This window comes from Rhamphochromis longiceps, linkage group LG9, assembly GCF_057381845.1.
Source record: "Rhamphochromis longiceps isolate RC_006_pf linkage group LG9, R_longiceps_female_GT1.1, whole genome shotgun sequence".
Lineage (NCBI taxonomy): Eukaryota > Metazoa > Chordata > Actinopteri > Cichliformes > Cichlidae > Rhamphochromis > Rhamphochromis longiceps.
The window spans coordinates 23,649,480-23,666,707 of NC_140565.1; the positions used below are offsets into that span (position 1 = coordinate 23,649,480).

Here is a 17,228-nt window from a genome sequence, read left to right on the forward strand (position 1 = left end):
CACATTTAGTGTACAGTGTAACACTCTGTAAACACAGGTGGTCTCTCACTTTAGTTTGCTGTAAAAATAATGGTGACTGTAATTATTAGCACATATAAGACTCCATCCTGCTGCTCTTTGTTGGGGCTGTTTGGACACTAATGAGATTTACTTAACGACCAGCTGCTGCAGGTTATTGTCAGTTTTTGCAAAGCTAGTGATTTAAGGGCACATCCCTCTTTTATAAGACTTTTAGTTTTTGTATTTTTTCTAACTTTAAATGCGTTTATTTTGTATTCTGATTTGATTTTTATTGTAAAAAAATTTTAAAATCTGATGTCTGTTTCTGTTTGAGCTGCAGGTAAAAGTTTCTTTCACTGTTAAAATCATTTTAATATAATGAAAATCTTTGTCTCTTAATGTGAGGATGAAAGCCTTTGTTTGCTTTTGGAGACACGGGGGAGGAAAAAAGTAAAGCATCAGAGATGAGAAGCTGAATCTGGGGCGTGTTTGACATAAAGCACTTTGCAAAAAACTTGAGACATCCTTCATTTCTGTTTTGTTTTTAAATAATTTTCAGTCCAGTCCTTATACCAAACCCTTTTCACTGGTTTGGTATAAGGTATTTGGTATTTGGTATTTTTTTGTTTGTTAAGCCACTAAACACAGTCTATAACTCATTCAGGAATCCTAAGTCAAGGAATGAGGCTGTGTTGTGATGACACATAACAGACAACTTAGCAAAGAACTGATTTAAATTGTATCTTTAGCAACTTTGTTACTAACAGCCTGTCACATAAAACCACATCATTTTTTTCCATTTCTTTAGCTGAATATATGACAAATGCCAAAGATAACACAGTTTGACAGACAAAATTGTGTTTTTGCACCAACAACTTGATTCCCAAAGCGCTATTAGTCAAAAACTTGGCAGATCTCGCTGGTGTGCAGTGACTCTTTGTGGAGAACAAAAAAGAAGGCATGTCTGTAAAGACAGGACAGCAGGGTAACAGTATCTGAACATCATGCACTTAAGAAATAGGGAAAAAAATCCAGAAAAGATCTGAGACAGGACTTGAGAGATGCATCTGGTCCTCGGTTGATCCTCTGCGATTCACTAAAGCCTCATCAAAAATGGTCTAAGTAGACGGATGGCTTTCAAGAAGCTATTTTTAAAGAAGGAAAACTGGGAGAAATGGCTGAGGTACGCCAAAGTTACTTCCAATCATTGTCAATATGTACAAGGAGTTCAAGAGAGGGATACAACAGCGAGTGTCTACGGACATCTGTAAAACATGGCCGAGGCTCTGTCGTAATTTGGGGTCGCATTATGTTGGAGATCTTATCAATTGATGGAATTACTGATTGACACACTGTCAATGCAGCAAAAGAACTTCCCCAGAGCCTGGGCATCAATATTATTGAAGAAGTCTGGGATCATCTTGATGGAGCACAGAACGAAAGGCAGCCAACATCCAAGGAGTAGCTTTGAATGTCCTTCAAGAAGCCTGGAGAACTGTTCATGAAGACATGCCAAAAATTGACTGTCAAGCTCGTTAGTGTTGTACAGAATGAGCTGTTTGTCTTGTGTGCTATATTTCCTTGTATGTTTCCACATGTTTCAGTTAATCATGGCACCCATTTCCCATTGTCCAAGCAAAGGATGGAGAAATTAGGAGTTCCTCAAGGCTTCTTCACAGTGTTGTATTCAGGCACTGTATTCTTTTTCTCGTTACTTTGTTTGGCATATTTACAGAAAAGGAGACCTCACATGTAAGAATCACTAGTTTCTGTGTTTTCATTGCTGCTACAGTTCACCCCCTTAAGAGAAACAGTTTTCTTGATTTTTAGTTGGAAACTGTTTCTCTGCTCATACTGAGTATTAGTGCTTTAGTTGCTTCTGAGAGAAAGAATATTGAATACACAGTATATTATGGGTTATTGATCTAATTTACTATTTTAACAGTTATTTTTTTATAAAGTCAGCAGTGCTAAAAACCCTGCAGTGCTCCCTGCAGTACTATTACTTCTAAGTGTAGTCCCCCCACGTGAATAACATAAATCTATATTAGTCATTGTTTCAGCACTAATTTAGAATGCAACAGTAAAGCTGTTTACACTTAATTATCAGTCAATTAATTATGTAATTATAAGTAATCAATTATGTAATGTGCAAGTTTTTTAACACATTTTTGTCTTTCTTTTATCAAAGTGAAGCGACTGCTGAATTTAAGATGAAGTCAACATCACACTAGAAACTGTCATGTCTGTTCTGCAAAATACTGAAAAAAAGACACAAATCCAAACAGCTGATTGACTAATCTATCATCGGATGTCTTAATGGTTACTAAAGTTAATCTAAAACACCTTCTGAAGGTCTGCAGACATTTTTTCCAGATCATAAAGAAATGATGTTGATCAGCTGGAAGGACACACAAAAACAAATTCTGACATGAAATGGAAACGATCCACATAAACTGAATGTGTGCTACACATGAACTGTAGCAACGCAGTGTTCATTTATGCAAAGAGAAATGATCGTGCGTGGTTTGATGTTGCCTTTACGTTTGGAGCAAAGTGTCATGGTGTTGTCATTTGAATTGCTTACAGACCGCTGCCACACATAAGAAATGGCTACCCGCTCTTTGAACCCCATGGGAACCCGGTGTACGCCAGAGAGCTGCTGATATACCCCTGTGATCCAGAGAGCTGTGACATCGGTGAGCTGCCTTAAATGGATTTCCCCTGCTCAGCGTAACGCTGCCTGTTTGTTTGGTTATTGCAGATTTGAAGTAAGACTCTGGCGTTTCTGTGGGTTTTTAGAGGCTTGCCATCTCAGGCTGTGTTTGCTGTTGTTTCGGGGGCATTTCCCTTATGCCCCCACCACTCCTGTAAAGATTGGGGTAAATGTTTCCACCTGGGATCCAGCCTCACAGGGTGGAAGGGGGCTTTCTCTCCAGGGGCACTGTCGCTGGAGCAGAAATTGGGCCTCTTTCCCGAAATTAAAATGACTCTTTATGTAGTGATTTTCTTTGTCGTGGGTAAAAGCTGGCTCTGTCGGTTTGGATTTAGAGCATTTACCGTTTAAATTTACACTGATTGCCTCTGATTTACATTGAAATATGAACACTTGGCTTCTTGCCACTTGATTATGAAAGTTTTCAGTAGCAGTTTAAAAAAAAGTTAGTTTTAAATTTGTTCCAGCAGGTCTGAAAGTTTCTTGCTCGTGCTATTTTTTTCTTTCTAGTGTTTAAGAACATCCTGGGAGATACTATTCTGATTGATGACCTGGACTCTGCAAATAACTACAGAAGGGCGGTGAGTGACTTTGCTGAAGCAGATGTGCAATTTTGTTTTTTAAACTAACACTGTGCCAGAGCTGGTGCCTAATGTAGAACTGATTAGACTTTTATTAGTTCCAGTGGAGGAAAAAAAAAAAAAGAGGGACTGCTGCCAAAGAGTGAAACTCAAGGGGCCAGCAAAATGATTCATCGATGACCTTTGCAGATTGTGTCCACTAGGCTCTCAAACCTGTCATATTGTGTGCTGGCTCCTCAATGGAACCAGGACAGAACTGGCTTTGCAGCAGCAGTGTTGCTGTATCGGTGGAAACTCTGGTTAATTTCCTCTAACAAAAAAAAACTGTTGTTTACAGGTGGTGCAGAACAGGATCCAATGTCCCACCATACTGACCAGGCAGGGGGATAGGGTCAGTAGCAGGGGAAAGTTTGGAGGTGCACAGAACAGGGCCCCACCGATGACCACGTTACACATGTTTGGAGCCCCCCTCCCACAGCAGTACCACAGTCTAAAGGAACAAATAGGTGACTTAAATCATGGACATTTTACATTTTTAAAGCTTGATTTTGTAGCCTTAATGATTCAGATTATGCTGTAATTTCTGTTTTCTGGGGTGTGCTTGACAGACCTGCTCAGCCAGTACTGCTCAGCTGTATCGAAGAGAGAGGAAACAGAAAGGGCGCGAGATGATCACGTTAAAAAAATTACGTCTCCTGATGTGCGGCAAATGGAAAAAGATTTGGACGACAAAAAGAGGCAGCTAACAGAGATTGAAAAGGAACTCGGTATGTTGTTTGAGACAGTTGTTGATGATTTTATTTTGATTTTGTTGAATTTTAATTGATCTTTGTTCTTCTTCTAGCATCAGCATCAGCAAAAGGAATGAAACGACGCGCTGTGGATGGTGGTCAGCCCTCCAGCAGCATTTCAAAAAGAGCAAGACAGAGTTCCACATAAGAGATTCTGATTGGACCAATGGATTGTTTTACTATAAGTCTTTTTTGTAGTTTTATTTCTTTGTTAACTTTGAGTTGATACAATGTATTTTATTTTTTAGATGCCTTTTGTACATTTTAACACTTTTGTAATGGTAAAAAGTGCTTATGATCTTTGCAGAGCATGCTGAATCTGCTGAATGTATGCATTAAAAAATTCTTAAGATCGCACTTTGTGTATTTGTTCGTTTCTTTTCTGAAAAACGCAAAACTGAAAACTTTACTTGTTAAGTTTAAGCATACCGACAGTGTTAAGCGCACATTTTACGCACGGAGATAATCACTGTGCCTTTGAAACAAAATCAACCATTGTCCACATTTAGACGTCCGGATATTATTTACGGCGATTACAATGTTTTATATGCGAAATGTGCACTTACATGTGTATATGCGAGAACTGGCAAGTTGGAGAAAACGCATCTGTCAGCGTTGGAGGGGTTCCCGAAACGTCACATCCAAGGACGCTGGAAGGAGCTGGTTTAGATGTGTGCGCTACAGAGACGGAGCAATCCGCAGTGCCTTCACTGATCTCCAAACCAAAGATCATCACTACTGATTACAACCTGAAGGGATACTGCAGGATTTAAAATATCTCAGCCATGAAGCGCGGACTCCTACTTATCCATTTGTTAATGGTTTTCCCTCTCATCACTGGCTCACCTTTTCAGTACAGCATGTTTCAGGGAAACGCATATTCTGGCGCCGAAACGAGACAAAGAAACAAGTAAGTAAACTGGACATCAGTTATTGAACTCATGACTGCAAGTCAGTGAAGTACTCTTTCTTTGCTGTGCGTAACTTTGCATTTAATTGTTCGTGCATACGCACGCGGGCATTTGCTGCACACCAGGAGTGATTAACAAGTGATTTTGTGCAGAAACTGGTGCGCCTACGTTGTGCACAAGAACGTGAGCTGCGCTGTAGCGGGAGGCACTGAGAGCTTCGTACAGCCGGAGGTTTTACCGTGTCCACCGGAGCTGCCAAACTGTGCGCAACAAGTGATGTAAGTTCCCAGAAGTGCTGGATATTAGGTGGAGGGCGGCAAATTCTTTGCTTTTGTCAGTTTTTTCTTCTTCTTTTTTTTTTTGTCTATTTATTTTGTTATATGAAGCAATACTTTTGTTACTGTCTTACAATAGGCAATCAGGGGATACTATGAATGGGTTTATTTGTTTCTTTGGGTGTTTTTAACTGTTGATAAAAAATAAAAATCAATAAGAAAGCAAAACGTACGCAAAATATCAGAATTAGCAAGAAAAAATTTCCCATCCAGCCTTCACTGGTCATAGAAAGGCAGACATGGGCTGGCATTTCTCTGACTTCCCCTTTGTTTTGCTTTACTGTTTATTGAGCAACCAATACACCAGTGACATGTAGTTAATCATGGGTGACAGTTCCCACCAGTTCCACTCACGAAAACTGCTGTTTCTGAGTCCTGCCAACTGCATGATTAATGAAACGAGCAGACCGGGGTTTGTCTAGTCTTAATTAGCTACAAGTTTACTTTGTATTGCTGAGAAGAAGAATAGCAAGAAATCTTATTTGTCTGAATATGTTTCTAGTAGATTTTTGCAATATTACTTTATACTAAAGTCTTATGTTCCCAGATATCAAACACACTTTAGACCGACGTACAAGATTGCCTACAAGACTGTCACAGAGCTGGCGTGGAGGTGCTGCCCGAGGTACCAGGGCCATGACTGCATGGAGTTGAAGGACACCAAGCCAGTCCAAACAGAGCGTTTGCCTCAAGCTCCTGCTGCCTCTGGACATTTTCCAGCCCCATATGGTGAAAGACTTGTCTGTAACATAAGAAAGTCTTGCATTAAAATATACAAAATAAAATGAAACAGTTTAAAATGCTTTGCTAACCATCTCTCTTCAATTTTATTGCTCCAATTCCAAAACCTTGAACAGATGGCCAGAGTAACCATCCGCGGGGAGGGCAGGGGCAATTTGGAGGTCAAACAGGTCACAGAACACAACATGGTCAAAGAGAATCTCAAAGCTCCCAACACCTGGAGGAGGAAGTGCAGCGACTATCACAGATGGTTCTGGACATGCAAGCAAGAATGACAGACCTGTCCTCGAACCTGAGAGTGGATTTCCAGGAGGATGCCAGTAAAATGCTGGCTACACTGCTGAATAACGTCAGACAGCCTGCCAGTGCACAGGGTGCAGGGACCGAAACCATTCAGGTACAAGGCTTCTCTTTTGACCACAACGCAACACCAATGGAGGATGTCATGAACAAGATTAACCAGGTCACAGATGATCTTGAGTCCAAGCGCAATACCTTGGATGAGCTGCTGGGTCGCGTCAACCATCATGATGGACAAATTCGTCTATTAATGGATGCCCAGACCCCTCTGTCCACAGCTTCTTCTGCTCCTTCTATAGATGATGCAGACCTGCGGGCCTACCTGGACGATAAAATCAGCGCCTTGAGAGATGAGCTGATGGAGGGAATGGATATTAAAATGGCAGATTTGAAGAACTCTTGTGATTATAAAATTCTGTCAGTTCAGGAACATTGTGAAGGACAGGAAGCCAACTACCTCAGTCTGGCTGAGCTCATGGATTCAAAGGAAACTGACCTCCGCAATGAGATCCAAGACCTTAAAACCAAGCTGTCTGTTCCGGGGAATGAAAAGCAAGTATCTGACTCTGTTCTGGCTCAGCTGGAACACTTTGAAATTCGTTTGAACACCACAGAGAAGTCTTTAATTGCACTGAGCCACTTTGTAGAGGAGAAGTTGAGAAAAGAAAGGGAAGAAGTTGTCAAAGACCTGAGGGAAACTATGGACAATGAACTGTCCTCCATGGAGGACAGACTCTCAGCTCTGTTGATTAAAACAACCTCCAACTCCCCATCTGGTGGTGAGCCAGAAAGTCCTGACGTTCAGCAGAGAGACATAAACACTCTAAAGGACTCCGTTCAGATTCTGGAGAATAGACTCGATCTTTTGAACCAAAAGTGCTCAAAAGAGTGCACAGATCATTTAACTGTTGTTGAAAACCTCAAGCAAGACTTCCACAGTTTCACAAACTCTGTAGATGCTATGGAGACTAATCTGATAGTCCAGAAAAGTGCCATCACAGCTTTGGAGGGGCAACTCCTCAACTACAGCAATATCATTGAGAATGTAAAGGGTGAATTAAGCTACCTTAAAGGCGGTGAGAACCAGCAGTCTCAGACTCTCAAACGCTTTAACTCTAGCTGGGATCAGGTTAAAATGGAAACTGAACAGGAGGCCAGGGATCTTTTGGTGCTCCACAGAGCCCAGCACCAGAAACTAAGAGAGCGACTAGATGAGCTGGGCAGGGAGGTGGAAGCCGAGGCCGATCAATGCAGGGAAAAGGCACAAGATGTAGAGAAGGAGATTGCCAACATGGGCAGTCGTATTGTTAATGTGGAGAATTTATGCAGCAAGCTGGATCCTATCTCCAGGAATCTCCAGAGCATCAAAGAGGGGCTGAACATGCACGTCACTGGTTTGTGGAATTGTGTGAATCAGCTGAACGGCACAGTAAGAGCTCATGCACAAGACATTGGAGGACTGAGGGGAATCTGTGAGACTCTCGAAAAACACATTATAAATATGGAGAGAGACCTCCAGCCTGGTAATGAAGGTAAGATGCCTGTGCTGTAATCCAAACACACTTTTCATTGCCTTAAAGTATGACTGATTCAATTCTTCTTATTTTAAATATTTGATTCCTCCAGCAAAAAAACACACCCTGCACCAGTCAGTGGATTCCACATTATCGCTAGTTTTACATGCTTGCATTAATCAGTCTTTTGGACATTACTGGATCCAGTTTGGCCTAAAGTAGAAATACTGAACAAGCAAGCAGCTTTGAAATGTGGAAATTAGGCTCAATTTGTAACAGTTTGCCATTGCTATTATGCTGACCTTTAAATAATGTGCAAGTTGTTATTTATTAGTGAAAGAAAATTGTGGAAGGTGGGGGCAAATTTCTTTTTTTAATCATTATTCTGAAATGGTGCATGCCACAAAAAGACTGAGCCACAGCTTTAAATGGAAAACCATCCAGATTCTCTGGGTTAACCCATGTGTTGTCCTGGGGTCATTTTTGACCCCAGGATGTATGGACATTACAAGGGTTGATTTTATTAATTATGCACGGACACTTCAGTGGTCGAAGCCTGAGATGGCAATGAAACAGCTACACTTAATTTCAGCCTTTTAGCTTGATTACTAACCTGGAACTCATTTGTTTATCCCGGACTGACTGTATACCAGAGAATCTGTACCACTGGAGTGTGTTTCAGTCTGCGAGTGAGGGGAAGTTGGATTTTCATTTGACCGTGTTCTCAGTTAAAGCAGGCGGGCCTGATTGAAGACACATGGTTCATTTAATAGACCCCACTTGTGTTGAGCAATGCTTTGGCATAAAGAAATATTACTCACCAGGCTTATTTGTGCATCCAAGTGTGCATTTATTTGTATCTGTGTTTGCCCATAAACTCTGTACCTGTGTGCATTTAAATCTTTGAGTGTGTTATGGTTTTATTGCATTAAGTTAGAACATCAGGGTGATCTTGTTCACTTAATATTTGGTGCTGCGTGGTATGTTGGGCTTTGTTGCTGTGAACATGTTTGAGAGTATAGATTTTCATATTGGTGCATATGTTGCATACTTTTTGCCTGAGTCTGCTCATTAATGGCACCTATGAGACTGAGCTGGACTTGACTGACTCTGACAGTTTCAATTACGAACTAGAAGCACGCCCATGACGTTTACGAGCTGGGACTTCTCCTCTGTGACCAGAAGTTACCGGTTTACAAGGAGGTGATGCAGCAAAAATATTCTTGGCCAGAATATAAATGTAGTTCATCTGGAATAAAGCAGCACTAGTTCTTGTTCTGGGTCCACTCCAAGTCAAACCATAGGTTTTGTATCTGATTTATAGTCAACTCTCGCGTGCCAATTTTCAATTTTTTTCACCAAATAGTCTCTAACGACTGAAAATGTTGTCACTCCACCTCGTGGTTTGTGTTGTAATATGTCATTGGGAAGTTGGAATGTTGTTCATGATTTCCACTCAAAGAGACATTAGAGGCCACTTTGTGCTTGGCTCTCAGTTTGTGTTTGCTCTGTGAGCTACCTTGTACTGCCTCGCACTGCTTATCTGAAGAGCATGGAAAATGCTCTGTCATAGAGACACACAGATTACCAAGGCCCTCTCGGGTACTGCTCTTTCGTTCGCAGCCAAGAGCATCAGCGTGTGCAGATTAAGTGCTGCTCGCAGTCTTTGCAGTGCTGTTACTTTCTTTTTGCTTCTTACTCGTCAATCCCATTTATGGAGTTCTCACATTTTTAACTACATGGTTGAGCTCATTTCCTGTTGAAATAAACACACAACGCTGTGAGCTCCTCTGAGGTCCCACAGGCCATCTGTCAAGATGTTTACCATGATGTCATACAAGTTGTGAACCTTAAAAAGAAAGAGCTGTAATGTGTCATTTCTTCACTGCATACTAACCATGACATGGATGTTGTCCATTCAACAGTGAGCTCCATATTTCTCAAGGGAGTCCATTGCACTTTTTCTTATCTCTTCAAAGCTGAGTAGCCACTAAGGATCAAAGCAAGTGTTTGCTCTAGTTATAAGTTTATATGACAGTGATTACAAATAAAAACTTTGCATTCCCCTTTTGGAAATTTTCCCCTTATTTTTATTACAGTTGACTCTTGGGTTTAGTTTTTAACTAAAATAATTTTGACTTGATTGTTGCTAAATTCAGCTTACAAAAGCCCTGAAGACTGCAAGCTAGTAATCACGCATATAAACACTGCATGATTGTAATTATTTAACGAACCTGGCTTTACAAATGTTGTCTCAAGCGATGCAGCTTCATTGGATGTTAGGAAAAATGAATGTAAATATAAGTTTTTGTTTAGGAGAGATTTAACTCACAGTTATGAGCCGTTGTTTGCTCCTTTTAGAGCTCTGCATTTTATCTGTGCGTCATGTGCCCATCCTCTCCGTTCTCTCATTAACCGAATATATTTAGTAGATACGTGTCAGCATTCACAGTGCTGTGCAAATGTCTTGGGCTCCGCTTCATTTCTTCTTATTTTGCCTCCAATCAACCAGACCTGATTGTAATTTTTAAAGAGTTGTTAAGGAATAGTTCTCAAGGCTTTCTGGAGTTTTTTTGATGGCCATTGGGTGCTTTTTCAATCATTTTCAATCCAGTCCTCAACATTTTCAGAAAAACATAGGTTTGTTTGGGTTTTTTAGCCGTCCAATTCAAGTTGATCCAATACTGTTCCTTCAAGCCTCATCAGAAATGGTCTCAGTGGAAGGATGGCTGTCAAGAAGCCACTGACAGCCATCCTTCCATTCTTAAGGAAGTGAACTCGGGAGCTGAGGTATGCCAAAGAACTGGACTGAAAATCAGTCGCAACAGGTTTTATGGAATGATGATTCCAAGTGGTTGTTAGCTTGTACAGATGCGGTCAGAAAAGAAGAAGACACTGTAAAACGTGGTGGATGCGCTGTCATGGTTTGGCGCTGCATTTCAGCCTTTGGTGTTGGGGATCTGCTCCAAATTAATGGAATAATGAACACAGAAAAACACAGTTTGAACCGCCATGCAATATCAAATAGACTAAAGGTGGTAATAACAAACATAGCCTTTAAAGCTCAATGTTAAAGTTGGAATTGTACAAACACTGTTTTTGCCTTATATACTGTATTGCCATGTATGTCTGCATATTTAAACATACCCATTTCCCCATAATCCCTTGCGTTAAAACACATCCTTTTCATGTCTTTGACAAGGAGAGCTGAGATTCTTAAAGTACAGCTCTATTATGGAAACCTCTTGAGATTAGAAAGCATGCTTTCCTGATTGTGACAAGGCTTGTGGTTGGTGCTTGTAGTTTAATGACCTGTTAGAGATAAGGCACACACACTCTGGTCAGCGGTCAAATATGATAACCCCATGAACCAAAAACAAGATGGGACCTGTAGAAAAGCCCCCAAGAAAAACACAGTCCGCACTGTTTGTGTGCTGCTGTCTGTGGCTACTCATGTATGCTTCATTGTTCTGGTGGAGGAGGTGTGACATTATTTCCGACAGAAATGTTGTGCAACAACCCTTTTTTTTGGGTACTTTCAGCATGAAATTCTTAGGCTGGATTTATTGATTTCTAAATCATATCCTTAAGGCCTTAATGTGTTTTTGGTGAGTCATAAAGTCAATATGCACCAGATTGCAGTTATTACAATGCGGTATGTAATGTGGAAAGTGGCAGTTCTTGTGACACAAGGGGCTGTTGAAGCCTGGATCAGGCGGTTAAGGGAATAACAGCAGAGGGAGGATTTCCCATGCTGCTTTGGTGGAGGAATGAAAATCTGTGGTGGATGGTAGATCAAGCTGCATTTGTTTACAGCTAATCTCTTTCATCAGGACAAGCATTTTCGTGTGCAGGCATACATCCTTTGTTCGCGTCTTTTATCCTTGTAACACTGCGTCTGAAAACGCTTTACAGTCCCTCAGATCAAACATGACTCTCCAGAGAATCTACCTCGCCCTGTACGAGGAGCGACAAGACCAAGAAACACAGACCAGTGAAACAGTGCACATTCACAGACACACACCCCCTGTGCTGTTTTACTGCCACGGGCTGGTCTCTCTACACATGTTGCGTTTAACAAGCAGATTTCTCTGGCTTCTGCAGTGAACGATCCTTTTCCCCGGGGTGAGGGGATAAGCTGTGTGGCGATTGAACATGTGGCCGTATCTTGGTATGCTGCTGGTATGTCTTTTATGTGCTGGTTTTCCTTTTTGGTAGAGCAACTTAGATGTTGTAGACCAAAGAGTAACAATAATGAGTAATGTGCCTGAAGCTGGAAAGATCACTAGATGATAAACACCAACGGTTCACCTCACCTGTAGGTTAGTGAATGCACCAAGATGTGTGGTTTTGGTAAATGATGGATAATGGGGTATTAGTCTTTTTTTTTCTTTTTTTCTCTGCTAATTTCTTTAATAACAAGCTCAGATAATCACTCGCTGCTAGCCTGTTAATGAGGGTTCAGCAGTAGCCGTACTTTAATCATGAAAACAACTGCAGGTTTCTTGGAAGTCAAAAAACTGAATAAACAATGTTTAACATTTCTATGGACTGTCAGGCGTTACTGCTGGAAACACACTTTAGTGTTGCTTAATGTGAAACCCATATGGTGGAAGCACAACCAGGAGCATCTTACCGTGTACTTTCAATATGCTTTATAAAGTTTACTGCCATCCAAACTCCTGATCTCTGCACTCAACCATTGGCAACTATCGAAAAAAGGGTTGGCGTACTCACCCTTTGGTTTGTGAACTCTATTTACAATATACATGCTTCCCATAGGCAAAAAGAGATATATTAGAGAGAGATATTAGAGAGCACAGCATAAATTGTATTGCTATGCTTTATCAGCTTCATCTGAAGCCAGATGACACACACCAATTAGTTAAACAGCAGGCATGTCTTCTTGCTTCAGATAAAACTGGCACATTCATCAGACTGCAACGCTTTCGCCTGTTCGACCTTTGTCAAGAATACAGGTGGGCAGGATCATGTTTAATTGTTTTTGTAAAGTTTGCTTTCTTCTGAATCACCTACTGTTCTTTCAGGTGTGCAGACATTTCTCATTAGGCACTCAAACACTTAAGCATTCTTCCAGTAAGCACCAGTACCAGAAATATAGTTGAGAGGTTCAGTTCAATAACTCAGATTTGTTGGTACAACATGTAGCTGACAGCTGGCAGCACTGGCCTGCCACTCAGAGCACCCACGCCCTTAATCGTGCAACTTTTACCCTCATAGTTAAGCAGTTGCGTTTTACAAAAATACGCCCTGCCTTCAGTTGTCACGAGCAAGAAAATTAGCAATAACAAAGCCATTCTCTCTTTTGTATCAGATTATAAATATATTTCCTTCTGTGGTAAAGTTGGACATTTTAACATGGGAATCTAAAAGCACTGCTTCCAAAAAAAACTGACACCAGCACAGCACCACAGCATTGCTTGGCCCAAAGTTGAAACTGCTGTTCTCAGTGGCTTTGGGAGGGGGTACTACAAAAATTACGCTGATGATTTGCAGTTGCAGCCTACAGATTCCACCCATCATGACTTTCTTCCCTCGTAAAGTATCCCAACTTTTGCTACATAAGGCTAAGTAACGATTGGTTCTCTAAACCTACCAAAAACTTGGCAATTGACTTGCTTATGGAGTCAGCCTCAAGTGTAGATACTGCAGTTTTGGCACTTTGTGTTGGATTAGTTTTTAGGCCCAGAAGTTGCCACTTCATCAGTGTGCAGGATTGCTTATTATGCATCAGTCACATTTCTGTATTTTATGTGCATGTACATATAGCAGTAGATGTAGCTTTTATATTAGATGGTATAAAAATTATACCATCTGAAAATTATAACCGGTTTTATATCAGGAGGTGTTAATCATCTTATTATAGCAGATTTCTGTTCACAGACATGCTATACTCACTGGACACTTTATTAGGAACACCTGTTTATCTGATCAATCCAACTATCTAATCACACTGGACCAACTCATTGTTTTTAGGCATGCAGGCATGATGAAGATTGCCTGCTGAAGTTCAAACCCAGCATCAGAATGTGTCTCTGAATGGGATGGTTGTAGGTGCCAGACAGGCTCGTCTGAATATTTCAGAAACTGCTGATCTGCTCTCTAAGACTTAAAGAAAATGGTCAGAAAAAGAAAAAACTTAGCAGCAGTTCTCTGGGTGAAAGTGTCTTGTTGATGTCAGAGGAGAGTAGCCAGAGTGCTTCAAGCTGACAGGAAGGAAATAATAACTCAAATAACCACTCATTACAACGAAGGTATGCAGAAGAGCATCTCTGAATATACAAGACATTGATTCTTGAAGCAGATGTGCTACAGAAGCAGAAGACCACTCTGGCTGCTACTTCTGTCAGATAAGAACAGGAAGCTGAAGCTACAGTTGACACAGGCTCAACAAAACTGGAACAGTGTTTTCCGATCTGATGAATCTCCATTTCTGCTGCAGCATTCAGATGTTAGGGTCATAACCTTGCATAAACAGCATGAACCATCCTGCCTTATAGCTACAGTGCAGGTTGGTGATGGTGGTGTAATGGTGAACCTCTCCATCCCTTTATGAATACACGGTTTCCATCTTCTGATGTCTGCTTTCAGGAGGATAAAACAACATCAAATCCCAAAGCGATTTCTTGAACATGACAAGGAGTTCTAGGCACACAAATGCCCTCTACAGTCACCAGATGTCAACCCAGCAGAGCACATTTGGGATGTCCTGAAACAGGAAATTCACATCATGGATGTGCAGCTGGCAAATCTGCAGCAACTGCTCAGTGCTGTCATGTTTAACAAGGACCAAAATCTGAGGAAAGATACCAGCACCTTGCTTAAAATGTGCCATGAAGAATTAAGGTGTTTCTTAACTCATTCACTGCCAGCCATTGGCAGTGAATGAGTTAAACCCATTGACTCATTCACTGCAATTGACGGCTATAGACGTCAATGGCAGTGAATGAGTTAAGATAAAGTAGCATCAAATGTAATATTAGAAAGATGACTGCAAGAATGTGCCACTGAGTTATAGGCATGATGTTTAACAAATCAGCTGGTTGTGTATCGTCTCTTAAAGCATCTGCCCTCCAGACATGTGTTTTTCACCGACCTTTAGCCTTTTCCCAACCCTCACTCCATATCTATTCTATTCAGGTGCTCCGGTTAGAGTGTTTGACACAAGACAGCCCCAGGGGTCAAGTAAAGGGCCCAAGGTATCTGCTGGCCCCATGAATACCTCACTCTCGGAGCTGCCTGTGATGGAAACCGGAGAGGCGGGACCCCCCGGAGAGATGACTTCATCCAAGTTGCCCAAAGGAACAGATGGGATCATGATGGCTGTTCAGGGTTTTGCTGGAGCTCCAGGTGGAGACACAACCACAACCGTACATGCAGTACACAACATTGTTTCGCGCAACTTATGTTTTTGTTTTATTTCGTAGCATCCCCACAAAAACCCACCGACATCCTCCAGACCAGAACTCATGTGAGCTCAGGTAAGTGTTCCTTTTTAAATGTCCTGCATTACAGCCGAGCGCAGGAAGAGTGAATGAAGCTGTTTTTATTTGATCAACAGATGTGAGCATGCCTCTCAGACCCCCTCTTCTGAAACGTGTCATGGCTTCAGGTCAGACTTTGATTATTCAAATTCCTGCCTCTGCTATCGTCATGTTTGGCAGCCTGTGATGTTTCCTTTCCTGTATTCAGGGGAGAAAGTGTCATTCTCAGCTGGTCTGACTCTTCCACCGTTTCAAGGAGTTGTCGGTATCATCCGATTCAACGAGGTGCTGGTCAATGATGGTGGACATTACGACCCTCAGACAGGTATCTGTTATTTTAGTCTTACCCCACATTTTCCTCTGCATTTATAAATCAGTTGTTGTTTTTTTTGTTTGTTGATTTCAATTTTTCATTGATAAATTGTTTAAGCTCAAACTATAAATGACCCAATTGCACCGGAGACACTTTAAATAATTAGACTAGATTAAAATTCCCAGTTTAATTCTCAATTAGCTATTGTTGCAGCACATACAGTGGTCGTGATGCACAGCAACTGCTTGTGGCAAAGCAGTGTTGAGCCAAGTGTGTTGGCTCTTTGATAACTTTTTAAGTAATGTAGTTCTAGTGTTAAACACACTTTGAGGTAAGAAGCAAGTCAAAAAAGTTATTATTATGAAATGAAACTGGGCTTTTTGGCCCTTTTCCTGAAGTTTAGTGCAAGTGCTACCTTTTTGAATTTGGATAAAAGATGGTACATTTTATTTTGCAGGAATCTCTTCATTGATCGGCGTAACTTTGTGCTGAACATTGGGGGGGGTCAAGAATAAATCTGGGTAAATTCCCAGATGATTAAACATGCAACTATTTTGCTGGTAATAACTGAAACGAGTAAAGAAAATCAACAGCCTATTTATGCAAGACAATTCATAATTTTATTGGCGGGGTTATACTGGTTAGGTCTGATTATTGGGGGGGGGGTCATAACCCCCCTGAAAGTTACGCCTCTGTGTTATTAATGAAAGACTTTAACTTATGAAGTTGCTGAAAATAATCTTGCTACAGGAAAAGCCAAGATTATTAGTCTGAATCCTCTGGAGCTCAGTAACTTTACAAAATGTAAACCAAATCGATTAAATAGTTGCATAAATATTGCAGTTTGTGCCACTGTGTTTGGTAAGAATCTCAACTAACTGCATCGTTATGTGTTCTCAGGCATCTTCACAGCTCCGATGGATGGCCGTTATCTGGTGACCGCTGTGCTGACACCCGAGCAAGGAGAGAAGGTTGACGCAGTCCTATTTGTGTCTAGTCGCAGCATCCAGAGGCTGAACTCTGCTGGTTTCATGTCTGGTGTCACAGCTCTGCATTCACACGAACTCTGTAACTGCACCAGTTCAACATCAGCGAGCCTGATTCTTTCACTGAGGCGAGGAGACCAAGTACGACTCGTCTTAAAAGCTGGAAAGCTCGCTGTCTCAGCCTCATCTGAGGTCGTGTCATCTTTCAGCGCTGCGCTTCTCTACCCCAGCACATCAAAGCGGTAGTTCCTCTGCTTTCAGAGACAACTGACACCTTAGAGTGAAGTGTGGTGCACATTACTGATGACATACTCGAGCTCATTGTGATGTTATAGCTATAATATAATTTAATCTCCAAATAACTGAGATGATTTCACTTCATGAGTATTAATATATAGTTTACACTGCATTTTTATTGTAAAATTTTAACATAGTTCTCAAATATTTGCTTGAGCATGCTAGTGTGTAGCAGTGGAAGTTTCCTCACATTCACAGAGTAATCAAGTAAACCACTAAGTTACTTTTTTTCCCCCTA

The 17,228-nt window shown here is 41.1% G+C and overlaps 2 protein-coding genes across 3 annotated transcripts in view; both read left to right on the forward strand.

Moving 5' to 3' along the window:
- The window catches only part of smchd1 (structural maintenance of chromosomes flexible hinge domain containing 1), a 39,045-nt gene extending 34,600 nt beyond the window's left edge, over nt 1-4,445 (forward strand). For both annotated transcript variants that reach the window (XM_085418935.1, XM_085418934.1), the window contains exons 43-47: nt 2,590-2,699; nt 3,227-3,297; nt 3,635-3,803; nt 3,906-4,064; nt 4,142-4,445. In XM_085418935.1, coding sequence (XP_085275061.1) covers nt 2,590-2,699; nt 3,227-3,297; nt 3,635-3,803; nt 3,906-4,064; nt 4,142-4,236 — 604 coding nt within the window. In that variant the 3' untranslated portion in view covers nt 4,237-4,445. The remainder of the gene's footprint in view (nt 1-2,589; nt 2,700-3,226; nt 3,298-3,634; nt 3,804-3,905; nt 4,065-4,141) is intronic.
- Nucleotides 4,446-4,721: 276 nt separating this feature from the next.
- emilin2b (elastin microfibril interfacer 2b) lies at nt 4,722-17,221 on the forward strand. The gene is made up of 9 exons (XM_085418936.1): nt 4,722-4,998; nt 5,152-5,277; nt 5,882-6,063; nt 6,192-7,907; nt 15,051-15,260; nt 15,338-15,391; nt 15,472-15,522; nt 15,603-15,719; nt 16,608-17,221. The coding sequence occupies exons 1-9, from the start codon at nt 4,874-4,876 to the stop codon at nt 16,937-16,939; spliced, it is 2,913 nt and encodes a 970-aa protein (XP_085275062.1). The 5' UTR covers nt 4,722-4,873; the 3' UTR covers nt 16,940-17,221.
- Nucleotides 17,222-17,228: the final 7 nt, after the last annotated feature.

Excerpts from the sequence above, each read along its gene's own strand:
- emilin2b (XM_085418936.1), top strand. The coding sequence starts at position 4,874 with ATGAAGCGCGGACTCCTACTTATCCATTTGTTAATGGTTTTCCCTCTC. Across the intron at positions 15,392-15,471 it reads CAGAACTCATGTGAGCTCAG|ATGTGAGCATGCCTCTCAGA; the intron begins GTAAGTGTTCCT and ends TTTGATCAACAG. Across the intron at positions 15,720-16,607 it reads ACATTACGACCCTCAGACAG|GCATCTTCACAGCTCCGATG; the intron begins GTATCTGTTATT and ends ATGTGTTCTCAG.